This window comes from Rhamphochromis sp. 'chilingali' (genome assembly GCF_963969265.1).
Source record: "Rhamphochromis sp. 'chilingali' genome assembly, chromosome: 18".
NCBI classification, from domain to species: Eukaryota; Metazoa; Chordata; class Actinopteri; order Cichliformes; family Cichlidae; genus Rhamphochromis; species Rhamphochromis sp. 'chilingali'.
Window position 1 is genome coordinate 15631749 of NC_137945.1, and position 27845 is coordinate 15659593.

Here is a 27845-nt window from a genome sequence, read left to right on the forward strand (position 1 = left end):
TCACATTTCCAGTCAGCATTTTGGGTAATTATATAATGTGCTCAACAGAAATATTAAAAGTAAAGCCATTCACGTGTTCCTAGTTTAACTAGCATGTGGTCTGCTATTGTGACAAAGATTAAAACCAGACCACATTTTGCTACCAATTAATGCAGAAATCCAGGTAAATCTGCCTATTTATTTTACATTTAGAGGACTTGTTCACTCTTCATTATTTAATGGAGCAACAGCACTGTCATATTAGATTAGTGCAAGCTTCTAGGATAGGGCTCCATGAAATTATAACAGACTATTAAATTAAAACAGATTATAACAGTGAAAAGAAATAGTTAAATTATTCATCTAATCTAGCTATACCATCTCACTTGTTTCCCCCAAATATTACATTTTCTTTTAGAAATAAATATCCTTTTATGCAACATTCATAACCTATATTATTCATGTTTAATATAATAATGATAGCTACTATAGGCTTGGTTTAGACCAGGGGTAGGCAACTCCAGGCCTCGAGTGCTGGTGTCCTGCAGGTTTTAGATGTGTCCTTGATTCAACACAGCTGATTTAAATGTCAAATGGCCTCCTCAACATGTCCTGAAGTCCTCCAGAGGCCTGGGAATGAACTATGATCCAGGTGTGTTGACCCAGGGTGATATCTAAAACCTGCAGGACACTGGCACTCGAGGCCTGGAGTTCCCTACCCCTGGTTTAGACCAACTAAATAACTGGGTGATGAGCTAGCGCAGGGGTGTCCAACTCCAGGCCTCAAGAGCTGGTGTCCTGCAGGTTTTAGATATCACCCTGGGTCAACACACCTGAATCAAATGATTACTTCATTATCAGGCCTCTGGAGAACTTCAAGACATGTTGAGGAGGTCATTTGGCATTTGGATCAAGGACACATCTAAAACCTGCAGGACACCGGCCCTCGAGGCCTGGAGTTGGACACCCCTGAGCTAGGGTGTTAATAGAAGACGCACTTCCTTCATTATTTGACTTAATCCGAGGGACTTTTTCAGGGTAATAGAAATACACATCTTCCTTTGTTTTTTTTGTCTAACACTAATTTTGAAACTTAGGGCAACTGACCAGCAGTCCTTTGATGTGTTTTTATGCAAACACCATAATCACACCCATAATGAAGCATAATTGAGCGGCAGATGGTAACACTTATAAAGGAGGTTTTCATACAGCTGTGATTTTAGAGTTTTAGTGTCTAGTCAGGGTAAACACAGCGTGTTCTCTTGTCAGTAGTGTATGAACAGCCCACAGGAGGAGAGGAATGTAGCTCATACAGTGCTGCTGAAACTCTTCTCCAAAAAAGGCATGGACGCCAAGTGGTCTTTCCTTTGCACTTTTCCTCTGCACCACATGGGGCTCAGCCGTCTAGGTAAACTTTCACACTTGGATGAGCAAAAGTTCTGACTCACTGGCTGGGGCTAGGCTTAAGTAAGCATTTCTTGCAGAAAGGAAAGGGGTATCGTGGGAATGTGCCCTGGCCTGCACATAAGGATAACAGGATTCTTTTTGATGAGATGGTCCTGGCCAGTGAACACAAGCCTTAGTTCTATTTTGGTCAAGTAAGTAAAGATACTTCGCAAATATTGCAGTCAATGACCTACACTTATTTTATCTGCATTTACTGGCTTGAGGACGCTGTTCATGTCAACGAGAAACAATCGGCCTCATTCACAGTCTGCTGGAATTGGTCCATATTAACCAGAGCATGATGGCAAGAACAAGAGACCTACTGAGCTAGAAAGGGAATTCTTATAACCTCATCCAGAGGTCATTTAGATTTTCATGCAAGGATTTCATAGTGAACTTTCAGATATTCTTGCAGAAACTCCTGAAAAGCCAGTCTGTGATGTAAATTTAAATTTAATTAAGGTTTGTGTTGACTTCCTGCATTTCTGAGTATATGGAACATGTTAAGAAACTGAGTATAATGGATTTCTAAAGATTCCTCTTAATGTATGGCTTTGCTCCTCGTGCATAACCAGAACCTTAACGCTGATTTATACTAGCACTTTGTATAGCTGAAACCCTTCATTGTGTTACTTAAAGTAACAAGTCCTTCACATACAATTATCTCTCTTTTAAAGGTAATGCTGCTGAAAATATAACTATATAAAAGACAAGTACAATGGAGAATCATTTGGCTGGCCAAAGCACATTTTTCCTAAGGCAAGTTGGAGAAGCAAGGTTGGTTTAGCAACAAAATATAACAACACTGTTTTAAGGACCCAACCAAGTTTTAACATAGAAGACTACTTTTGGCATGCTTCAAAAATGTGCTGAGACATGCTTGGAGGAAGCTTTGTTTTGAGTGCATGAAGGAACATTAGCTCCAGAGGCCATACTGGTGCTGGGAAGTGACGAAGCTATGCCAGGTGTTCTTGGCGTTAATCATTGCAAACAGTGCTTATCTTTGTCTACCATGACATTCCTCAGCGTTATTAAGAATTTTCAGATAGAAGATAACGAGGTTGTTGTATTTTCTTGTGTCCTGCAAAGCTAACTCCAACCCTGGAAGAATGTATACTTCAGCTTCTGATGAATGAATATTTCATCACTTGTATCAGTTGCCAAAGTTACCGAAATTATTCAAATTCAGCCATCACAAGAATCTGCAATCAGCCAGCATCCCAGCTGAGATACCGGGCCGCAGCTGGAATGAGAAAGGTGTTGATCTGAATATCAATGCAAACTTGGTTATTTAACTCACCCACATTATTAACAATGCCACACAGCGTTAGTCAGTCTCCTTCAGAAGGCTAGTAAATTTGGTTTAACACATTGAAGGGACAGAGGACTTGAAGAAAAAGCTCAAACCCAATCTTGACTGGACATTTCAAAACCTTTGTTTAAAATGTGAGAGAGTAGGGTATTTCTGAAGCTTTATGACTTGTGTATATTGATACTGATAACTTGGCACTGATAAAAATTAGAAAATGATGACCATATGAATGTGTACAATATAAGAAGAATACATGTACACAAAAATGAATGAACTCTTAAACTGTTAATCCCTGACATTTACATCCCTTCATCTCTAAGTTTTCAGATACACATAAAGCATACTACCCAGCCCACAGCTATCTTGTAAGGCTTTTTCCAGCTTTGGAAGATTTAGAATTTTAATGTGACCACAAAGAGGCTTACGCACAGAAGTTTTACTTTTCATGCATTAAACCTGGAGCTTGCAGACACGAGGACCTGTGTGTAGCCTTAGGATAGGCAAGGCATTAGTAAACCTTTTTGCTTACAGAATTGATGAAACAAGTCTTGTTTTTGTTGTCTACAACTAAAATAAAGAGTTTATTTTTTAGTGACTACCAGAGTCACCATAACTGATAAAACACACTATTTCCATAACACAAGAGCCACGGAGGGCATCCACAGAAACGGCTGTGTTTTCAATTACACATTTCAAACCACAGGCACTTCAGGCGTAGGATGTGGCATGATGTCACCAACAGTGGGCCAGGAAACAATTTTCGTAGTCTCGTCACACATCATTTTGAATCAGGAATAGCTCATTACCTTTCCTTACACAAACAAATAAAAACTAGAAAAAAAGCTAATCTGTCATTTAGGTTTTGTCATGCTGTGACAGTATGGACAGTAATTTTCTCTTCTGCCAAAAAGCTGGTTATACTATAGACTTTCAGTAATGAAAGGAACACATAGTCCAGTTCAACATTATGCACTCGCAGGTTAAGCACTCAATCAATATGCTAATGTATTCTGTGCTGAATTGCTGTATAAGGAATAACAAACACAACTTAGGTCTCAATCACATTAGAGTAGAAATTGAATGTCAGCCTTTGTGCAACCAGGACAAATGTGTAAGTGATTGGGCTGATTTTCAGTTTTTTTTTAAATTTTTTGCTGTTTTAGACTGATTACAACCAGCTGGTTGTCCAGAGGTTGAGCATGCAAAATCCTCAACCTCTGCAAGCTCAGTGCAAGGCAATCTGTCTTGGTCCAACTCGGACTCACTCAATCACTCAATCAGATTGCGGAAGGCCTCCAATTAATCGCCATATGTCAAAATAAAGCTGTTAACAGGACTGTATATGTGTGTTAGACTAATGTCTTACTGTTGCAACGTGTTAGGTTTAGTGTTAAATTAACATGCACAATTCTCAGTCTGACAATTTGTTTGAGACACTCACAGCCAACACAACAATGCAAACATGCCAGTATTACATCCCATCTCCACTTGAGTAGTTGTGCCATTTAACTTCAGTATTTTAATAAGACATACCGTAATGTTAAAATGCAACAGTATAAAATGCTTTTAGTTTAAAAAAAGAATTAACATAACACTGCAGTAGATTCCTAAGAAAATACTTGCTTTGATTTCAGATTTTCTCCTACTTTCCTGGATAGTAGTTTTTACAGTGATTGAGTCTTTCTTTTTACCCAAATCTGTAAATATCTGACCTGAGAAGGAGGGGTCGCCAGCAGAACTTCAAACTTTTAAGAGTTAAGAAACATGTGAAAATTAATCTGTAACGTGTTTTCCAGCATTATGGACCACAAGTTCTAAGTACTCTAAATGTTTCAATAAATAATAGTCATCTTGGCGATTTTTTTCAATGAGGAGTGTCGGCCCATCATGCCTCCAGCATCATCAGTGGCAAAGCCAATGAACTGTGCTTGAAATATTTCTTCTGAGATGCCCTCATAGCAAGGTTTTCTAACAGTGCATAAATTCAATTAGTTGTACGTACTGCAGAAAAACCAAAAGATGTGAACATTTAGTTTTCTGGCAACGTAACAGTGACTTCATTACCAATGATGGCTCAGGATTTGATGGGCAAATAATATTTTATGTTCTTCTACACATATATATATCAGTGGTTACACATAGATTTCAGGTTTGCATAGAGGAATAATTTGTAATAAACCAACAACACAGAGTCCCAAGTAATTTCTAACAGAAGAATTCACCCTTATATCATAATTATATTGATTCTCTCCTCTCATTTGTCAGAACTGTCACACAGTTTTCAGAGAGAAAAACGGACATTAAATTTGCTTCTTTTGCTGCACCTGGAAAGGGAATGAAATGATTTGTTTAAGGCAAACAATGAGCGGGTCCCTAAGAGCATGGGTTGGCTTCTTCTCAGCTATGAAATTTATTTTAACAAGAATCAATGATTACTCATATAAACTGAATCACTGCCTCATTAAATAGCACAAACATGGCTTTACTTTTGATTTTTTCTTTTTTAAAATTGGTTTTGTTGTGTATCAATTACTTAAACCAACATTATAATCAACTACAAAAGGCACTTGATGAGCACATCCTTCACCCGGACTAATGACTTATCCTGCAGTTTTATGAAGTACAAATCAAAACTTAATGTACTGTCTCATTGTTCATGTTACACCTTGATCTTTTCAGTTTTGTTTAATTTTGCAGAACAGCAGGAATGCACATGAGCATGTCTCTGACTTTGTAGCATAAATAAATAATAACTAAAAAAGTTTTGTTGTTTTTCTCTCTACTATAAATGCATTAATGACTTTCAGAGGCAAAGTCTGCAAACTGGCCCCAATGTCTAACTTGTTGGCAAGTGAAGGTAAATTTTCCAGCCTCAGTATTTTTGACATTCTGGCCAATATTACTACAATCTAAATGAGTCCTGAAATTTTGACGAATATGCAGGAGTCTGAAAAGTACTGCCTTTTCAGTCTTTTCAGCTGCATCAATATAAGGTTCAGCCAGCATGTCTTTTGTCAAAGATCAACAGCTGCTTGATTCCCAGAAAGCCATTTAAAATGACTTAAAATAATTGATTATTTGTACAATAGGGAGTGTTTTGACATTTTTAAAGTGTCATTGACTTTCAGTTCTCCTTGAGAACTGTGCTTCTTGCAGTTTTCATGTATCTATACATTTACAAGTTAACATAAAATCCCTGGGAAACAGCAGAGAGAAAACAAGGCAATGCAAAAAAGCAGACAACACAACACATATTTGGCATAAAGAAGGCACGAAACCAACCTTGTGGTGACATAGTGACAACGTTCTAAGGCATGATTACAACCTTGGCTTGGCAACAAGGTTTGTTAAGTTTGTTAGACTGGAATTACAGGCAATAGAGAGCGCTATTATACAGTATATAAGGCATGGACAACCTTAGGTGGGGTTTCCTTTTCTTCTCTATAAAATGCTGCCTGTTGACACGTCAATGATGTCTGGGAAAAGGCTGAGAGATGCATTATCCATGGAATAGGGGGACAGAGTACAAGCCATGAGAAATAGCCTTTAACCTAGCCAGCATTTACTATTAAACTTCAGGCATTGCGTCATATTAAATGATACTAGTTCTGATAGGATGCCTGTCAGAGGTTAACAGTGGGCTGGTTATTTTAAACTATGTGTTGCAGCAAACTATTCAAACTTGGATTAGCAAGACCTGCATATTAAATCCAATGCTCCGTCCGAAGTTCACACAGTCATTCAGACATAAGTGAAAGGCTTCTTTCAGACTGCTGGACAGTGGGGGTCTACGCAGCCCCAATTTTTGTAACTTTCCAAAACGGACAAACCAAACAGCCATGTCCGTTGTTCACCATGAGTGGCCAGGTGCACACTGGTGAGAAATGGGCAGAGCTGTAAATTCCTCCTCTTCTACTGAACCCTTTTCAGTGCTAAATCACACCGTTTGCATCTTGTGCTACAACCAGTGTTTAACGAACACCTAGGGACTTAGGGTCCTTTCATTGGTGCCTTATTAGCTACCATTTCTACTTTTACTTAAACAGTGGTGACACCTTGTTCTTTCATAGCAGCATGTGATTTGAAGTTGTTCTAATGAAACATATTTATGTCCACCTGGCAAACACACAACTACCAAGGTGTTTCTCTGGAAATGTTGCCTTTCTGCAAAATACTCATCGAGTTGATGCCAAGCAGAACAAATGTTTCTCATGGCCTTTTCTTCCATCTAATGCATGCCTGGAAATGGGTGACTGTGTATTAAACACTTAATTGCCCCCAAATGGAGTTACTTTATACTTTTCTGATGTTCTTCAGATGCTTAAAAGAAAGTCTTGCAATCATCCACTACCATGTACTGAATCTTTAACGTAGAACTACCCAAAACTAAAACAGCTTTGAATTCCCTCCTAGTTCTTTTCATTTAATCACTTTAGTAAGCACCACCTTTATATACAATGTGTAAAATGAAATGTCCAGTGCTCTCATTTTAAATGACTTTATATGTAGAGTTTACAGTTTACGGGTTCAATTTTAATATTAGTCATGGTTTTTGAAAGTTTGCTCTCTGTCACAAATTTAGCCAACATATTGCATCAGTTTAGTGATCGAAGGCTTTCACAATAAAACATTATATCCCTCGTAAAGTTAATGTGGCTACTGTATGGAAGGCGCTTGGTTAGTCCAGAGCAGATGACAAAACAAGCCTGTAGAGACTGAAAGCAGCTGTTGTGTCCTGATAGTCAAATCTCCCAGCTTTTCAAATGATCCCAGATGCATCATTTGAAAAGAATCAGATTTCCAGATTTAACTAAAACACAAGCCACAACATCTGCTTATGTTGTCTATAGGTTTTACAAGGTGCTCTGTGACTATGGAAGAAGTCATGCTAAACGGGAATAATATGAGGGTAATTTAGAGCAGTTTAACGACAGCTACGTGTTAGCAGAGGGTGGATTTCCCCCTCCCAAAGTCAATAAAAATGTGACACGATTTGCTTCAAGGAGCTTAGCCCTTTACATCAGAATAAAGCCTGTCTCAAGATCTGAGCAGTGTTTGGCTCTGTTCCATAAACCTTAAATTATAACACGTTTACAGGCGTTTCTCTGTATCTCAATCACACAATTGCTTGTTTTCTGTATAATAAATAAATTAATAAATAAAATGATATACTCGGGGATTTCACTAGGATCTAGGTTGAGTCAATAACGATTTGAATGTTTAGTCTTAATGCAGAGTAAGGGGAAACTAGTGAAATCATCAAAGACTCGCCCGCAATTGGTTAGTTATTTCTCGCAGTGAAATTTACAGCCTGACATCTTTATGAAAAGCCAGCGCTGTGTGCAGCCAAACAAATAAAAACAGGATTGTGAGAAACCGCAGACGACTCTTCTGTCAAGCAACATCATGTAATTTTACGTTCCGACATATGTCGCGCTAGACATATTCACTTTCCCACACAGGGAGCCGCAGGCAGGCAACCTGCGTCTCATGAAGACATCATGTAACCGGAAATTACAGCCAGAAAAATAACCTACACAACTTCGTATTTGCACAGTTGGCATGACAACTCAGACGCAGGAAAATACAGCAACATGTAAACGCAGTAAAATGTGATGTAGCCAGTGGCGGTGTCAAAGTAGCCATATTTGCCAGTATCTAAACAAGAAGTGAAAGTTTTTGTTTTGTTTTGTTTTTTTAATCGTTTCTTACCTTTAGGAATTGGCACAGGGGCTTGAGGAACATCATTGGACAAGACAGAAGTTGCAAACTTGATCGAGGATGAAATCACTAAAACCATGAGGTATTCCATCTCTGCTATAGTGCGTGCTCGAGGTCAGAGAGCTGGGATATTAACTCCCAGCCCGGCAGCAGTGGTCAAGATCAGCCCAGGAGGCTCGTACTATTGGCTCTCGCGATAATACAATTAATAAGGGAGGATTTAGGGAAAAAAAATCAACGAGTAGTGTGATTTCTGGTTGGGAGCCTGTAACTATTCTTTTAGCTCTAGGGAGCTGTCGTATAAGTGCTACAATTCAGGGAAATTAAATAGCAACAGGCGTGGTTCCTTAATTGCAGCTGCAGCTTGAGTTCCCGGTAAAGCCTATGAAGTGAGACGGTGCAGAGGAAAAGATAACGGTATTCATTCACCCCTGGCACAGGGACGTCCTACGCGAAAAGTGTGAGTAAGCGCAGCTGTATTTGAACCCCGCACCCCGTCGGCTGTTAACTGTCCCCTCCCCCCTGAGCACATGGCATCTGGTTGACCAACACTGCTCCCCTTCTGCAGGGAAGTTGAAACAGTTCATTAGTGTAAAAAAAATATATATATATAAAAGTCCGTTTCCAGAAATTACTTTCCTTTATAACTATAATAAAAAATAAGTTTTACTTATTTTATTTATTTATTATTTATTATCTCAACTTCTTGTTTTCTTTCTTACTTTCTTGCATATTTCTCACACTTAGACGTTTCAGATGGTCAAAAAACAAAAATAATAATACATTATTAGGATATCATTAGACAAAGAAAACCAGACAAAGCTGTTTGTTTGTTTGCATCATTATTTCAATATTCAAGGGAAAAAATGCTATACAGACTTATCTGATGCTTATTTTAAATTATTTAACAGTGATTAACCACATTTTTCGGGAGAAAAACACAGAACAATGTCTAAATAACTGACCTCTGTTGAGGTCAGTTATTATGATTCAGTAATAAGAAATAGACTGGCCAAAAACAACATCCACAGGGAGAGTTTCAAAGCCAAAACCACTGTGATTAAAAAGAACACAAAGGCTCATCTCATATTTCCCAAAAGAAAACTCTTGATGATCCCCAAGGCTTTTGAGAAAATATCCCGTGGAGTGAAAAGACAAAAGATTAATTTTTGGGGGGTTTGAGTCCAATTAGATTTGTCATAAAACTAATACCACATTTCATAAAATTAACATGAGAACAATCAGACATGGTGGTAGCAGTGTGGCTGAAGCTGCTTTGCTGCTTGCCATAAGTGATGAAACCAGGAATTCTGCACTCTACCAGAAAAGCAAAATCCTGAAGGAGACTGTTTGGCCATCAGTTTTTTTCCATTAGAGAAATTACAGTATGAGAAAGTTTTTCCTTTTTACTTACTTGAATAGTTAAATAATCCTTATAATTGAGTGTAAATAATTTGGTATTATAGCACAAGCTTGAGTTGAATACATATACGATTAGACATGTAAACTTATACAGTTAGAATGCGCAGCTTATGTGACAGTCCAGCTACGAGTAGGATAAAAGCTCTTCGTCCTTTCTGTCTTGGCAGGCTGCAGGCTCCCTGATGGCAGCACGGACAGCAGCCGGTTGTTGCTGGAATCCCATGCGATCTTCCTGGCTATGGATCATTTCATGTATATATCCTGTTGGTTGAGTAGACCATCCTCCCAAGGACCAACTGGTCCCATCAAATGCAGATCCTCATCCAGGTGATGATATACAGTAGGGAATCCTGTAACATAATCGAGCCGATCGACATATATGAAGCAGCTATGCAATACTACACATGTTAGAGCTGCTGTATGCCCTCAACAAGAAGAAATGAAGGAGAAAGCAGAAACCAGATGATAAATCTGGCTTTCATTAACTGTCACATTGTATTTGTGTTTCCTTGTGTTTTAGTTGACACTGAAACTAATGCCTTCTGTGATTTGTGTCCCTGGTTCATTATTAAGAGTAACAGACTTGTCCCCCAGCTCAGACCATTTCTTCCTGGTAAACACTTTGCATGGCTGTTGTAATCACTGCCAGAAGATTGTTTTGCTTAATGACATCACCAGAATCGTGGTTTTAAATTTAGAGTGAGAACCTTTATTACTTCTTTCCAGTGAGGCCCTGATAGAACTATAAAATGTAGAGTCATGCCAGAAAGTTGGTATTGGATGTTTGACTTTGATTTCAGCTGTTCTCTTGTTTTTGTTTTTAATTTCTTCTTTTTTGGTAAGTCAGTGTGTAACTGACACTATAGCAAGCACTGGGCAGGCACGCTTGTTGAAATTAGTGTGTCATTAGTGTCATGAGAAAATTACCCCTTTAAATCTTGCTGTCTGTCTTGAATAGAAATACTTTCAACAACAGAGATTCCTCCTATTCGGAAACTCAAACTAACGCAGACCAAGTTATAACAGTAGAACAACCCTTGCTTTTGCACTTTTGCAAAAATTTCAGTCCAATCATTCACAGCCAAAAGAAGGATTAAAGCAATTTGACAGCTCAGCACCAAACATATAACTTATAACAGGGATTTTTGCCCTGTGGGTTTGTGAGGGAACTCTCTGCAGCTGGAAAATAAAAGTGTTTGTGGTGCAAAACCTAATGTTTTATTTTGGAAGCTTGTGACAGGAATATGCTACAACCATTGCTTCAGTTCACTGACTAAATATCCATTAGATATCTGAAAAAGCTAATGTAATGTTCTTTAGATTTGATTACACCCTGACAAAAATGTCCAGAAGTCATACAGGGTATTTCATTTTCTGCCAGAGACAGTAATTGGAAATGTGACATACCATAGAGCTGCAAAAAAAGCAGGAGGCCATCTATAGAGTTTTGTCTGCACTGAAGATTGAAGTAATGACATGTCAAGAGTCCACGGTGGTGGCAGTAGCACTGTTGACAAGTTTAAACATTGGGTATGTGGTGTGGGTGAGAAAATTGCATTTAATTACACAAAAATGGGCAAGTGCAGGGTACAGAAACTGGGAGATGGCTGCGGTGACGGGGGTAATGGCAGAGACGCCATTAGCTCATCGTTGCAACAAGACACACCTGGACCTCATTATCCCCACTCTATCTGCCTGCGTATCAGGGGATATTTGGAGACTTTGGATGGCAACACGGTTAAATACAGCTGTTTATCAACCTTTAAAAGGAATGCCGGCTGTTTGAAAGTTTCCTGCAGCACAGGTGGTGTGTTCTTAAGCCCGCCTTTTAATTTAAGCTCATTTTTGTGGAAAACAAGAACACACAAGCCTCCAGCATTCACTGTCACTTGAAGTGAGTAAAAGGCTAAATAGTGTTGTAGCTCCCTGACGACAGCAGACCATCCTCTATTTTTGGCAGTGTTGTGGAGACAGTGGGTTTAAAAGCGCTGCTTAAATTTAATCAAGCTGCAAGAAGAAACCGATGATTCATTAGGGAGACAGGTCTCAAAGAAGATGCTCAATACTGAACAGAAAACAGCAAAAATGGCTTAAAAAGATGAGAGAAACAGGGACAATTGAAGACAAAACTGCTCATTAACTGGTAACTAACACAAACAATAGTGAGAATAAAATGTAAAGAATAATATATATTACTCATTTAATTCATGTCAGTGCAATAGTTTAGGAAATATATAAACCAGAATATTGACTATCTGTCAGTTGGCCCTGGATTTTGTTCTACTTTGTGCTCTATTTTTAACACAACCCTCTTTTTCTGGTATGGTTTTGCAATTGCACTGGTGAGTCACATATAACAGAAACCCATAAAGCATTCATGAGAACCCGCAACTGCACTGTGATTGTAAAAGAATGGGTTTTATTTTTATCCCAATGCTTTGATCACTTCACAGAAAGTGTAATTACTAGTCCAGATCAATGGAAAGAGTAAAACTCATTTTTCTTACTTCAGCAGGTCATCTTCCCGAGCACCCAGTACGTCACCACGTCATCGCCTGGCTCCTGTGGTCACATTTATGGGATTTTAGGGCTTCCATTGGCCCAGGGTGTGGCTGAGGGATTCCTCGAAGGAAGTGCTAGAAGGTAACACTGCATTTAATCTTAGACCAAAGACCTTTAAATAGCACAGCGTGCACATTTGTTATAGTCACAGAGTCTAGCTGCACAAGGGGAAAGGGTTTAGATATGGATTAATTCCCTCTTTACGTGGATGGCTTTTTATCTACTGAAAACAGGCCACAGCTTACTGTAACCACTTGAGGCAGCAGTTTGTATTTATCAAGTGTATAGTTTCTTGCAATTCTTAAATATATGTGAGTTCTAGTCTTATGAATGTCCATTTCTACTGGACAAGCTGGAGTTTTGAGACACATATAATAAGCTCTTTTTTCCAGACTTTCATTTGAATGTCATCAGTAGGCTGCAAAGTTAGAACCGCAAGGCCTCAAAATGTGTACCAGAAGTGGGTTAAGGAAAAGAAGATTCAACCTTGTAGTAAACCTGCCAATATAGTGCCACCTCATCACTATAAATATGTGTACATACCCTACTAATTTGGTTTTCCAAATGCAGTTTGGAGGACAAGTAATTGTTGCCTTGATTCTGTTCACTGACAGTAGTTGGTTCAGTGCATCTGATATGTGACATCTATATCTCAGTGGTCACAAGGGAAGCTTGGGTGTGTGGTTAAGTTCACAATTTAGAAAGTGTAGAGTAGGATTTTGGTCCTTTTCCCCACAGATTTTAAGATGTCATCAACTACCAAAGGGTTGTGGTTTTGTCATAAATTTTACGAAATATTAAACAGCCCTGTTTTTACTTGGTTTGCTCATTATGTTTATACTGCTTACTATTGTTCCCACTGTGCTCTAGTCTTTAGATTTCCAGCTTCAATAGTAGGTAGAAGCAGTACGGCACCCTGTGGCTGTTTCAGCAAGACAGTGCCTATCCCCACTGTCCCACTTCTGGATCGGGAGTATAATCAGACACTTCCCTAGCTTTAACATTTAGTACTGATATGTCTCCGATTATATATGCCAACTGCAATCAAGCGTTTGCAATAACTGGCACAAGTGTTTAACATCGCAGTGGAGGAATTTTGGCCACCTTATCTTTCCAGAATTGTTTTAATTTAGTCCCACTAGAGGATTTTTAGCATGAATAGCTTTTTTTAATGTTATGCCAAAGCATCCTAATCAGATTTAAGTTTGAACTTTGACTAGGCCATTCCAAAACCTTAATTTTGTTTTTTTTTTTTAGCCATTTAATGGTGGACTTGCTTATGTTTTTTTTTTAATCATTATTCTGTTGCATAATCCAAGTGTACTTGAGCTTGAAGATTTGAAACGATAACTGGACTTTAGGATTTTCTGGTACAGAGAAGAATTCATGGTTCCAGTTACAGCAGAAGCAGGAGACCATCACACTACCACCACCGTGTTTCACTGCTGGTTTGATATTCTTTTAATGAAATGCTGTGTTAGTTCTACACCCTAACCCTTTTCGTAATCCATGGATGACATTTTTGCCCAGTCTCTTTCTTATTGTTAAATCATGAAAACTTTGACTGATTTTAACTAAAACAAATGAGGCATGCACTTCTTTACAGTATGTTCTGGGTTCTTTTGTGACCTCTTGGATGAGCTGTTGAGGTGATCTTGGAGTAATTTTGGTAGGCTAGCCACTCCTGGGAACCTTCCTCAGTGTTTTCTATTTGTGGATAATGGTTTTCTGACATCTCAAAGCTTTAGAAACATCTTTGTAACCCTTTACAAGCGGATAGATTTCAGTTACTTTGTTTCCCATTTGTTCTTTATTTATTTAGATCAGGGGTGGGGAACTCCAGGCCTCGAGGGCCGGTGTCCTGCAGGTTTTAAATGTGTCCTTGATCCAACACAGCTGATTCAAATGGCTAAATTACCTCCTCGGCATGTCTTGAAGTTCTCCAGAGGCCTGGTAACAAACTAATCATTTGTTCAGGTGTGTTGACCCAGAGTGATATCTGAAACCTGCAGGACACCAGCCCTTGAGGCCTGAAGTTGCCCCACCCCTGATTTAGATCATGGTATGATCTGTTGCTTTTGAGATCTTTCAGCCTACTTCAGTTTCTCAGACAGTTTCTACTCAAGTGATTGAGATTTGACTTTCTCGTGTGACTTTCCACACTTAATTCAGGATTTAACAATGGGGCAATTACTTTTCCACACAGAGTGAGGTAGGTTTGGATAAGAACTGACACTAACATTCAATCGTCTTTGTCTGATATTACAATATGTGTGATGATCTGAAACATTAAGTGTGACAGATCTGCAAAGAAATAAGAAATCAAGAAGCAGGCAAATACTTTTTCCACAGCTCTGTATATACATGTATTATAGTGTTGGTCTTAAAAAAATCTCTCTCAATTCTGATGGCAAAAGAGCCAAACGGGACAGGCGGCAAAAAAAAAAAAAAAAAATCTCTCTAAAACACAAATGTCTGTTTCATTTTTTGACTAGTTTGTCAAAAATCTTTCTTTCTTTTTTTATTTACAAATTAAAACAGCTTCTAAATCTTTTTTGTAAACAAGCTGTTTCTGATACACTTACCTTCATAGGCACGGGCAGTCTAAACTGACTCCAGTCCAGTCTAAACTGACTCCAGTCCAGTCTTTCTTATTTCAGTGTAAAAGCAAACAACCATCCCCCATTTTATACTTTACATCTGTTTTCTTCTACCCTTGTGGGTATATAGTGTTTTCTTAGGCTCCATTTGCACAGATGTTGCTTCAGCCATTTGTTTATCACCCTGGGTTTAAAATACAGATACCAGAAATTCCACTCTCTGTATACTGTTGGGAGACAATTGTAGTCACTGCAACACAGAGCAATCTGCGTTCCATTTTATTCTCAGAGCAGAACAGCAAATGTAATGAGAAAACGTGTTTTCTATTCCAGCTTGGGTTTCGCCGATTTATCACAATACTAATAGGATATGCTTATTGCATGCATGACAAATGCTAACAGATGTTAAAATGAATTTTAACATCTTTCAACATCATTAAAAATATGCAGAGTGATTACACCAAGCAGTTCAGTTAATATAAAATAATCAGCCAAACTTGTGAATCGATTACTACTATAATGCTGGCTTGTTGCTAGAGCTGAAGAATAAATTTGTTTCATATCACAGTTATGATTTCTAACAAAGGAAATCACAATCTGCAAATACAGTTTTAAAAGTATAGATTGTTAATACTTCATTCGAATTAATACGGTTATATTTTTGTAATGTTTGACAAATGTTTTTTGATCTGAGTTTGTATTTTTTCATTGCAACGTCAATATTGAACTACAGCTTGACTTCAAAAACCTTTTAATGTTGTAAATCACAAGTCAGGAATACAAATAATTCAGCCCATCTAGTTTCCCGAACCGACACGTCTGCTTAACCCACCACTGTTGTAGTATATTAAATATGTTTGACTCACAGATGTTTATTTTTTGTGTAACCAATTGTGTCATTTTTAAGTATATGTATTGCAAAATATTACACAGTTATCGAAAGCAAATGTGTTTAATTATAATGAAGTTTCAAATGTTTTGCACAAAACATTGTTGTTTTTCCAGAATGTTTTTCACAGTCTGGAACATGTCAGGCATCAAAATTGCCGCACCGACATCAGTGAGGTCATTCTGTGTGGTCTGAATATGTAATTCCTAACAAATGTGGAATGTTCCTTGGAAACATGATAGCTTATAGCAGTAACAGCAGTAACAACTCCAGTAAATTCTGTAATGTGTGCTCTTTTACAGTACATGTCAAAGGAGAGTGATTTTTTTCTAAGGAAGTCTTCTAAATCCTTGTTAAATTGAATTTGCAACAATAAAGGGATTGCTCCTCACAACAGATAGTAAAGTTCCCAGTGGTGTTGATTGAAATGTGGGGTCACAAAGAGTTCAAAGGTGACAGTTTTACACCTGGTGGTAATATTTGTAACAAGCTGTGGTGAAATGTTAGCTGTGTGTGTTACCATTTTTGCAGGCATCTACATAGTGCTACATTGTTAATCTCAAAAAACTGTTCCTCATTTTTCATGGTTGAAAACCAGGGTAAGTTTAAGTACAGAATTACAGTTGTCAGAAAAATAGATTATATTTAGTTATGTTAGTGAGGTTATGTACTTAAAAAGTTAGGTACACACTCTCTGTTTCCATAGGAATTAACAGGGTAATTAGCAGCCGTGTGCTGCTAATCAAATATACCTCATTAATTTGATGATGACCAAGTATGAGGACATCTATAAAAGCAGATGTTTTGTCAGTTTGCTGGTCTGGAGCATTCAGGTGTGTGCCACAATCTTCCAAAGACTAGACATCCCAGTAAATCCACGTCAAGTTCAGACTGTACAATACTCCGAAAAACTGCAGAGCTACACGTTGGACTCTACAGGCCTCAGTTAGCATATTAAATGTAAAAGTTCATTAAGCACAATTGGAGAAAGACTAAACAAATATGGTTTATCTGGAAGGGTTGCCAGAAGAAAGCCTCCACTCTCTAAAAATTACATGTCTTTGGAAAGTTGCTTTTGAACAAAGCTAAACACTGGAACAATTTGGAGATGTTTGATGCACACTGCCACATTTGGTGAAAACCAAACACAGCTCATACCAACTGTCACCTTAAAGTCACTAAAGTGACCATGAACTCCTCTGTATACCAAAGTATTCTAGAATAAAATGTGAGGTCATCTGTTTAACACCTAAAGCTTGGCCAAAACTGAGTTATGCAACATGACAATGATAGCCAAGAAAGCAACAAATCTACAGAATTACTAAAAAAGAAAAGAATCAAGGTGTTGCCCAGTAAATAGCCCAGTAAAGGTCCAGACCTTAACCTAATTAACATGCCAGTACCGTAAGAGCTGTACATAAACAAATGTCTGTAAAGTTCAATGAACTGAAGCAACACTGTAAAGAAGAGTGGGTCAAAATTTCTCCACAACAATGTGAGAGACTAATGAAGTCAAATAATCGTGCAGTCACAGTGTCTCTGTAGTGTATTGGTTTATACATCTGCCAAACCAATGAAGGATTCCTGATCCCTGATTCTTGTAGCAATCCCTTATGAACAGGAGACCAGCTAATAGTAGCTATACTGTATATGTATTTGTGTTAGAATGCTAAAGTTAGCATTCTAATATACAAAGACTGACTTGGCTTGTTTATCAGAATCAGAATCAGAATCAGAATACTTTATTGATCCCTGGGGGAAATTATTTTTTGTTACAGTGCTCCATTTTAAACCAACATTAAGACAAGACAGACAATACGCTAACTAAGAATAGTACAATATATACATATATATACATACATACATACATACATAAGTCACTTATAAATAAATATTTGGAAAAGAAACATGTGTAGCTGTAGCAGCAAACAGTGTGTTAAGTGGATGCGTTGTACAGGGACATGGCCACAGGCAGGAATGATTTCCTGTGTCGTTCAGTGGTGCTTTTCGGTAATCTCAGTCTCTCACTGAACGTGCTCCTGTGACTGACCAACATGTCATGGAGTGGGTGGGAGGTGTTATCCAACATTGTCTTTATCTTGGACAGCATCCGCCTCTCCGACACCACCTTGAGGGAGTCCAGCTCCATCCCCACAACATTGCTGGCCTTACGGATCAGTTTATTAAGTCTGTTGGCATCTGCGACCCTCAGCCTGCTCCCCCAGCATGCAACAGCATAGAGGATCGCACTGGCCACAACAGACTCATAGAAAATCCTCAGCATTTTCTGGCAGATGTTGAAGGACCTCAGTCGCCTCAAAAAATAGAGACGACTCTGGCCCTTCCTGTAAAGTGCTGTGGTGTTTTTAGCCCAGTCCAGTTTATTGTCAATGTGTACTCCAAGGTATTTATAGTCCTCCACAATGTCAACACTGACCCCCTGGATTGAAACAGGGGTCAAGTGTTTCCTGGTCTTCCTGAAGTCCACGATCAGTTCCTTGGTCTTTGCCACGTTGAGCTGCAGATGATTCTGCTCACACCACGTGACAAAGGAGTCGACCACAGCCCGGTACTCTGTCTCATCATCCCTGCTGATGCATCCAACCACCGCAGAGTCATCAGAAAACTTCTGAAGATGGCAGGTCTCTGTGCAGTGGCTGAAGTCTGTGGTGTAGAGGGTGAAGAGGAAGGGGGAGAGGACAGTCCCCTGTGGTGCCCCTGTGTTGCTGATCACCTTGTTGATTACACTGGCTTATACTGAGCTGCCATAGTGATGCCCCTGTAATATGGTGGACTAGTATTGCCTATATTTACTCATCTTCATCTTTGGTGTGGGTATTGGGCACTAGTTTGGGAGGTTTTTGTGTGTCACAATTGCTGTGAACAAGTGGTTGTTATGGGGTTGGATTCATTGAAGGCAGTTTATTTGATTGTACTGATACTCTGGTCTATTTATACCCAATACAATGCTGTGATATTTTGTTTCTCTGTGCCTACTATGTGACACAGCCTAAAGGCAGAGTTGGTTTACTGAGGCTAGAGTGATTATCAGCCCTTTACTTACAGGGCGTTGGGTCTTGGAGGACAACTGTTGTTTCCTGTTAAAGTTGTCACCATAGTGAAGTGTGGCATAGCTTGAACTGTGTGTTGTATCCCTTTTGCAAGTGGGACACTGGACTATTTTGTCCCTTCACTTTTATGATCAGTGTACTAATAAATTATCTTTTAGAATTTTATTGGTTGTCATCTTTTGCCCACGGCTGAGAAGGTTGGTCAGATCTAGAATCTGTGTGTGTGTTACAGCCCTTTCATAAACCCTTTAATAAAAGAATGGATGTCACTTGAAGCCTAGAAGAGCTAGGCTTACTTGCACATACAGAAAATGTGACTTGCTCTATCATAGACATCGCCCGTCCACAACAATCTGACCATCTATCCACCTCAGTACTACTGCAAATATAACCACTGCCATACCTATGTCATGAGAAGAATTTTATTTGATGATCAGAAAAAAAGGAAAAAATGGCATGAAGTGTTATTTTTAATCACATCCTCCCTCCTCCACGTGCACTCCTCCACACTATTTTCCAACCACAGCTTAATTATCTGTACCACTCAGAGAAGTAGGACATCATGTATTCCGGAAAATATTGCCATATAACATGAAAACCATCTGCACCACAAAAATAGCTGAAACTTGATATTTGCCATGATTCACACATATCCTTAAGTATAATACAAACCCTATATATAAGAGAAATTTGCCCTTAAATAGTTACCTTATAAGGAAGCTCTTAATATAACTTAGTAATGATAATTTTCATAAACACCAGGCTCATCAAAAGATACGAGTATTTTCACAGCAGATAATTTTTCCATTGAATAAATGTCATAACAAAAGGTGCTGTTGTTGAAAAGGCTGTTGTAAATGAGAATTACTTGGACTTATCCAATGAAGGTTTGCAGCTTATTTCAGAAGGGAGAAAATGAATAGTTTTCGTTTCCCTCTTCATTCTGCACCTCAGATCAGGTTTTTCCATTAAAAATTCAACATTCAGAAACATTAACAAAGATGTTTTAAGGAAACCGATGAAAGACCAGATGAAGGTGGTTACCAAGCACAGTGCCTTTACATAACCGTTTACAAGGTCTGAGCATTGTTATTAAACATATTGAAATGACTATAACAAAGAAGTTCATTCATAGTACTAAAGTTGAACTTTTTCACTATCAGTGGTTGTTAATGGTCAGTTTCTACTCATTTTAGTATTGAAATCAAAAGAACATCACACATCACGGTTCTTTTTATTTTTTATTGATGTTTTTCCATGGACTATTTGCACAATCTAAGCGTAGCTCATTTCCATTCATTGCGTGACTAAACAGTTTATCAGTTTACAGTAATAGTGCAAAAGTAGAAGAATAAGGACTCTAACTGTTTTTGTTATATAACTGACTGAAAATAGCAAAGTTCCCTTTTTTAAGATCACATTCTGGCTGAATTTTTTGGCGTTTAAACACAATCAAAGAGCCTTCAGAGGATCTAGCACCAGCATCTTATACTACTACTGTATTATAAGAAAAGGAAAGGCCCATGCTAGTGGCGAGAATGGGATTGGATTTTATTTCAACTGAGTATTATCTTAACCAACTGTATGCAAAGAAAAAAAAACAGACTTCATAAAAGACATCTATTAAGTTTTTATTTAGGTTTCGCATAATTAAGGGGTTTAAAAAATTATGTTTATAAAGAGAGAAATATATCCACTTATGGCTATTCTAAAAACAAGTGTCAATACATTAAAGGCAGAATAAAACACTCTGGACACCAAAAAAAAATGTAAGTTTACACCAGTAATATTATCTCTTCCAACTGGCAGTATATAGTACTTTTACAAAAATAAAAGCTTAAGTATTAATATGTAAAAATGGCTTATGATGGAGGCTAATTTTTCAGGTTTGTAAAGTCACAGATTACACAGTCATGGTGAAAAAAATATTTCACAAAGAATGTTTGACACATAACGCCTTTGCTACAATACTTTATACCACCCCTAATCACACCGATTGCCACAATTAATATGTATTATAATTTTAAATTGAAGTATGGTGAAAGAGTACCAATGTTCATTTTCTGCAAAATATTACTCTATTGTACTGGAAACTACAATATTGTGATACATGTAAAACTGTCATATAGGATATTAATGTAAAAGGTAAACATAATCAAAATTAAATGTAATATAAAAGAAAATGGAAGCAATATATGGATATTAAAATCATATAATGTACAAAATGATTTAAGAAAACAAACCAGTGAACGCTTTATGTTCATAGTATCAGGTGCAGGTGTGTAACGTCCAGAGCCAGTAGTGACCAACACTGTAATACAGTAGTAGCATGCATTTCAACCTGAGTTTATCAAAAAAAATATACAATGTCATCAGATACTAATAACATTAGCAAGTATTTATATCGTTCATCTGGGCTGCTTATTCTTAAATGAATATCTAGCTCCCTCTAGTGGGGAAGACAAGAACAGTATGTCAAGCTTATAGCACATCCTTTCTACTTCCCACCCACCCTTTCCTTTAAAAAAAAAAACTGTGGAAAAAAATATTTTATGGTATTATAACTTCTGTTCACAGACAAGTACAATCATAGCTCACAGACACACAAACACTTGTTCAAAGCAGTGCGCACAGACATCGCCATGTGTGGCAAATGACCAAAACATAAAGCAATAAAAAACAGGGCACTGGATATCAGAACTACAGATAACTGAATTAAACGAGTTCCTTAGTTCTCACACAGTAGATACAAGCAGAGTAGATTAAGTAAATTAGTATCTTTACTTGTAATGTGACCAAATTGCATATGAGGGTTTCATACTAATCATATTAACACCAAACCATTTTTTCCTACACCACTGTGCTCCGTTTTTGTTTCCTTGTATATAAATGTATCTTTACCCTAAACGTTATTTTGCAGTAATAGCAAAGTTTTTTCGGGTTCCAGATTGACTTAATGGTCACAATGTAAAACACACAGCAAAAAATATATTAAAAAAAACATTTCCTTTAAATAATTACAAGATAATAATTATAATAATGAAATCTTCATGAACACTGGCTAAACTAAAACTGCATTTTGCACTTTCAGCCCAATGACATGATTTTGCAACAAACCTGAGCAGCTAAGACTAAAACAAACCTTCTATTTCTTTGTTCATGCAAAGTGTTGACGTTGAGGTACCATTTGGTACTTTCTTTAAACTATTCCTTTGAAGGCTGTTCGATGTTAGGGCATTTGGGACTAATCATCATGGCTTTGAGGCCTCGTTCTTCTTGCAGAGGTACAAGGAAATGCGGTTTGGCTCCTAGTTAGTTGACTCAAAGAACATGAAATCCTGTATGCAAAATAAGGAAAAAGAAAGCGTTCATAAAAATGTTTAAAAATGTAACGATGTAATGCTTAATCGTCTGTTAAAATGCATCAGCCAAAGCATATATAAAATTTGTACTGCCAATTTTCTAGAAAAGTAAAAACATATTGAAAGAATTTAGCAAACTCTGTTTTCTATTAGTTGAAATTCAGGTGATTCTAAACCACATTTCCCACTAAATGAGGGCAAAGTTACACATTAAGTCAGTCGGTCAGCTGCTGGTTGACTGTGTTGAAAATTACACCTAATCTGCAGCTCAAGAACTCTAAAATTATATCCTTTACAAAGCCTTAACATGACAGGTTAATACATCATATAATCATTTTGATTAAAAGGTAAGTGAAGGTTGAACTTACAATGAGAAAACATGCGCCGATCATCACAGCCTTGATTTTCACATCCAGATCCATGGGAAACTGGATACCAAAGTTGTCTGAATCTGTGAATGCCTCCCTAAGAAGCCCTGTCCACTGCTTACTGATTTTCCCAATCTTGCTGACTTCATCGATTGTTAAAATCTGTGGAAAGAGTTGCATAAGAAAACAGATTGTGCACATGTGTTGCATTAGCGTAAAGGTCATTCCCTGGACTTGTTTGGTTTTACTGGAACAGGATCATCGAACAGCTCATAATTCGATTTTGTTTTTTGCCCGCTGCCACTGAAATCTGAGATTTGTACGCTCCATAATGAGTTCAAAGCAGCTAGGGGATGGTAATATCGTGCTTCAGTTACCCTTTCTTTGGATCTGGCAAAAGGCCTGTATCACTGACCCAAATCCCCTTCACAGCTCAATCTAATAAAACTAGCTGAGCCATGGAACAAAGCCTACACTATGCCACACAAGAGCATGCCCTGTGCAGTGGCTTCATCCAAGCCATGGGCTTGTGTTACTGGAAACACATTTCTCGCTTCAGAGCACGAGGAGGCTTCCTTTAAAAAAATAATGTCCAGTGGGTGTGAATGTAACCATGTCATGTTGTGTTTTCACAAATTTCACAGATTTCTCTGTGTTTGGGTAAACCCACCTCAAAGTCAACATCTGGAAGGCAGCTCCATCCGCAGAAAGGCCCATGAATTTTCAGTACAGGTTCGTTGTGTTCGTTAGCAACAATAAATTTAGGGGAGAAGGGATGCCACTGTTGTATCACATAGCCCACTGTGTTGCCGGGGGGAGCCTGCACCTCCAGCTGAATGAAGCGTTATTAAAGAACAGTTTCATTTCTAGTCAGCTTTTAAAAAATACATGTAAAAATCACAGATGTGGTGCAAGGTGTAAACAATGAGTGATTTGGTGATCAAAGGGAAATACTGTAATTTAACATATACAAAGAGGATGTCTCTAAACGTAGTTACTCTCACCTCTTGTAGACAACAAGGGAAGAAGCATGACATGCACTTAAGTGGTCTGGTGACAGTGATGATTTCTTGTCCAAAATTGTCAAGGATGTGGATGGTGAAGGAGCGCAGGGGACCGCAACACTGTCGACTCAGACAGTCGTTCTCCTCGACAGCGTAGAAGACGTTCTGGCCCATGACATTACGAACTTCATACTTATTATTGCTTTCAAAACCAATAAGAGCTGCATGGATTAAAAAAAAAACAAAAAAACACTGAACAACTGTCGCTAAAGACATCCTTAAAATATGCATGTAGTAAACTATTTACGTACTATACCTTCAATCAACTCAACTTTCTGTTTGATGAGCAGCTGATCTACCTAGAAAACCACATAAGCAATGTTATTTTTTTATGTAACACTTGAGAGGAGCAGCTGTTGGTGGCGTAGTGTTATATATGCTGGCATAAACATAAATAACAGGTGCTGTATTATTTCTCCCTCTCCTCACTGCCACCCAGTCACAGGAAACAGCCCCCCCTCCCTGAGCCTGGTTCCAGGGGCGGATCTACTGTGGTGGCCTGGGGTGGCATGTGCCACCCTAAAATAATCTTTTCCCACCTCTAGTACCACCCAAGATTTGCATATGACAGTTGTTTATTAAAATAATCTATCATTAACACTTTGAGCCTAGCTTCAATTAGTATTGAATATCAATTCTAAAATGAAATATACTGTATAATCCCCCCCCCTCATTAAAAATGGTTCAGCCCCTAAACCAAAATGGCTTTGTTTCTTGTTGTCAGAAGCAACCCACGGCACATTTTTGACGTTTTGTGTAAATTTAGGCGTGTAACAATTTGATTATTTGCTTAGGCTGCTGCCCCCGCGACCTGGCCCCGGACAAAGCGGATGAAGATGGATGGATGGATGGATGGACAATTTGATTATTTCTAATAAGAAGAGTGAAGAAATTTCTAACTGATCCATGTCATGTTGTGTACTTTTCTGGATTGTATACTTATTGGTCTAAGAAAGATACAGATTATGTTTATATGAAACATGTGTATACTTACTGCATTTAATGTATTTATCCATATATAGTACATATTATAGAAGGTAACACCTGCATATGTGTAAAGAAATGGCTTTGATTTTGCCACCTAATCTGATTTCCATGCCACCCTCATGCAACTCTAAGAAAACGTTTCTACATCTGACCCTGCCTGGTTCTGCCAGAGGTTTCTTCCTATTAAAAGGAGTTTTTCTTCCTGCTGTTGCCAGGTGATTGCTTATAGGGGGTTGTGTTATTTTGGGGGAGTTCTCTTCACTATTTTAGGGTTTTTACTTTACTATTAAATTGCCTTGACTCAACTGTTGATGTGATTTGGCACTATAAAAATAACAGTGAAACAGTTCGTTTCACTGTTATTTTTATAGTTCATTGTTTTAATGAGTAGCCCTGGATCTCAGATAGAAATAATCAATAGAATAGAAGAATTATAGCCCTGGATCAATACATTCCCCCCGAATTATGATAACTCTTATCAAAAATGGTAGTAGGGTATTTTTCTCCCCTCTTTGGGTCATTCAAGCAGCAGATAAACTTCAAATCACTTGGCACACACTCATTTTATGAGAGCGAGGCCAGAAGAGACAGAGGGAGCGTTCCCATTACTGTGTTTGTCACTTTTGGCCTCTGGTGGTAACTAAGCTGGAACGTAAGAAGCTTTTTCTAAAACAAAAAAAGGATGAAGGCAATGAGGCGCAGGCGAGGCCAGAGGGATCAGAGAAAAGAGTTGTTGCTATGGCAGCAGAGTAAGGATGTGAGAGCCACTGCCTCATCTACAAACTTTTGCTAGCCAGTTAATCTAGACAAGTTTTGTCACTGTTCAAATTTGTCAAACTTTAAATGGAGCTCTAGAAGCTGAGCAAAGCAGTGGGAACAAACAGTCTAGCATATGAGTACCAATCTATCTCTGATGACTTGATTTTTTTTGTTCTGAAAGACAGCCTTTGATTGGATCAGAACAGCCCGGTCTCACATCTTTTACTAATTATAACAACTTACCCTCTGGAATAAACACATGCAGAGCATCTCACTTTATTTTAAGTGGATCAATATACTTTTACCATGGACTTCATTATGTTCTTCTCAACTTTAATGAATGGACCTAAAGCTGCAAGGAATGAAGAAAAAGACTGGTGGCTTCAACTAACTAGCAACTCTTTCCAACAGAGCTTATTCACAGGGCAGATGTTGACTTATCACAGCAAGCAAAAGTGTCACTATTAACAACAAGTGTAACAAGTGTAGCTTGCACAGAATTCAGTCACTTTTTCTTTAATTTTTCACACTCTCCTACTGTGACATGTCTGAATGCCTGTGTGAACATCAGTGGTGATCATTATATGTAGGGTTGTTAGTTACGTCAGTTTGGTTAAGCATTCAATTTAAGCTATTTAATTTAGAGGAAATATTGTCAATGCTACACAGCATTTTAATCTATGTAGTCACAAAGGATGAGTAAGTCAGGGTATGTTTCCATAGTTTTCACTGCTATGTGATTTTCTGCTGTGTCAGGTGGCTATTTAATATTAGGAACCAGAAGGAAGGTAATATTGCTCATTATGTCTGGCCTTGACCATCAATTTAGACTTTTGGCTATGCAGATTGCTCCATTTAGAGTCACTTGTACTTTACCAACCTGCGTCAGGTACTCTAATCCTGGGGGACAGCCTGGTATTCCCGGGCTGGGCACAGCATACATGTTCATACCGTCCAGAGGGAGTTGATGAGACCTGTTGATGAAAAGTGTTTAAAACTGAGAAATGGCGCCATCTTCTGCTTATGTATAATCACAGTCGTGAACAAATGCTGCTAAACCGAAGCAAATGGACAACGATCCGTATATTTTCGACATCTATCTAGTATTTTGAGGTCGATAGAAGAGCCTGGGGGCATCGTTGTGCTCTCTAAGGTCCAGTATATGCTTTTTGTTAACCAACAGCGATGTAGTTATAGTCCAGAGCGTGGGGGAGCGGCTGCAGACCTACATGGTGGGCGACACAGACATTCTTGGTTGGTTCTGGAAGTGACGAGCTTCTGACGGGGAGACACCAGCTGGAGAAATCCTCTTAGTCCGTTTGTTTACACATAAGACTGCGGGCCTAAAGCCCGTGTGAGCCACACTAACCGTATTCAAGCAAGCAGATCGAGTCAGCGCAGATTTATGTGACCGATCGCGTTAAATATGTTTACTACCCGTGAATGTTTCGTCAGCTGGTGCAGAGAGCGCACCCCGATCTGCCTACTTTGGGATTCAGACAGAGCCAGTCGTTCAAAGCGACGCGCTACAATCAACACGAAAGTGTCTCTACACGCCCTCCGCAGTGCTAACTAGACGCGAGACACCCAGATGTTACAAGAGGGACAAAAAATACTCACCGATTTTAACCTGCTACTTAAAATAATAACGGGCCACTCCGGAACCAAACCAATGGAATAAAACTCGAATCTCATTGGTCGACGTGGTTGTACTTCCCATCTTCATGCACCAATGGCGATATGAGAGTATAGAAATGAACTCAGCAGAAGCAAATAGATTTGAGTAGAACTGAACAAAATAGAGCAAAATAAAAAAAGGAATAACTTGCACGATTAGAGCGTTTGCATTACACAAAAGCAAAAGCAAACCAAAAATAGATAAGTATAATTGAAAAAGCAAACATTAATAATTAATGCTATTTAATTTATTCATTCATTATGCACACGTTAGCAGCATATCGGTTTTCCTGGTATTTTCTTTTTCCATCCTCTTGATGTCACCATAAATACGAGGAAACGCAACTCTGTGAAACGGTTTCAAGTATATCCTGTTACCTGTGCATCTTGTTGTGGATTTTACAAAGCAGTCTACAATAAATTCGAGCAGTTAGGTTATTTACACCAATATTAATGGTGCCTTCATAGAAAGCAACCCTTGCCATGTATGGTAATCACATCGCATATGTGTGCTTTTGAACTGCCTGCTGATAACAAGCCGATAGTTTCTTCCGTCTTTAGCAAAACGCAAAAAGCAATCCCCCCCCCCCCCCCCCCCCCCCCCAGATGTAAATATTTGATTTGTA

At 38.4% G+C, this 27845-nt stretch overlaps 2 protein-coding genes and 1 long non-coding RNA gene across 5 annotated transcripts in view; 1 reads left to right on the plus strand and 2 right to left on the minus strand.

Annotated features, from left to right (window-relative positions):
- Positions 1–8918, minus strand: part of plod2 (procollagen-lysine, 2-oxoglutarate 5-dioxygenase 2) — a 37709-nt gene extending 28791 nt beyond the window's left edge. For both annotated transcript variants that reach the window (XM_080864278.1, XM_080864277.1), the window contains exon 1: positions 8450–8918. In XM_080864278.1, the coding sequence (XP_080720404.1) occupies positions 8450–8549 (100 nt within the window). In that variant the 5' untranslated portion in view covers positions 8550–8918. The remainder of the gene's footprint in view (positions 1–8449) is intronic.
- Positions 1401–26416, plus strand: LOC308385415. The gene is made up of 4 exons (XR_013969508.1): positions 1401–1577; positions 10048–10207; positions 12396–12523; positions 24591–26416. It is a non-coding gene; the product is annotated as an uncharacterized lncRNA (long non-coding RNA).
- On the minus strand, positions 20231–27752 carry LOC308385414 (phospholipid scramblase 1). 2 transcript variants are annotated; one of them, XM_080864280.1, is made up of 7 exons: positions 27163–27752; positions 26423–26516; positions 24053–24095; positions 23737–23957; positions 23403–23564; positions 22733–22894; positions 20231–22340 (listed from the first exon to the last, which is right to left on the minus strand). In XM_080864280.1, exons 2-7 carry the CDS (start codon positions 26489–26491, stop codon positions 22311–22313), a joined length of 687 nt encoding a protein of 228 aa, XP_080720406.1. In that variant the 5' UTR covers positions 26492–26516; positions 27163–27752; the 3' UTR covers positions 20231–22310. The 2 variants fall into 2 exon arrangements, with proteins under 2 accessions (XP_080720406.1, XP_080720405.1); XM_080864279.1 differs by lacking the exon at positions 27163–27752 and adding an exon at positions 26772–27148.
- Between the last annotated feature and the right edge of the window lie 93 nt (positions 27753–27845).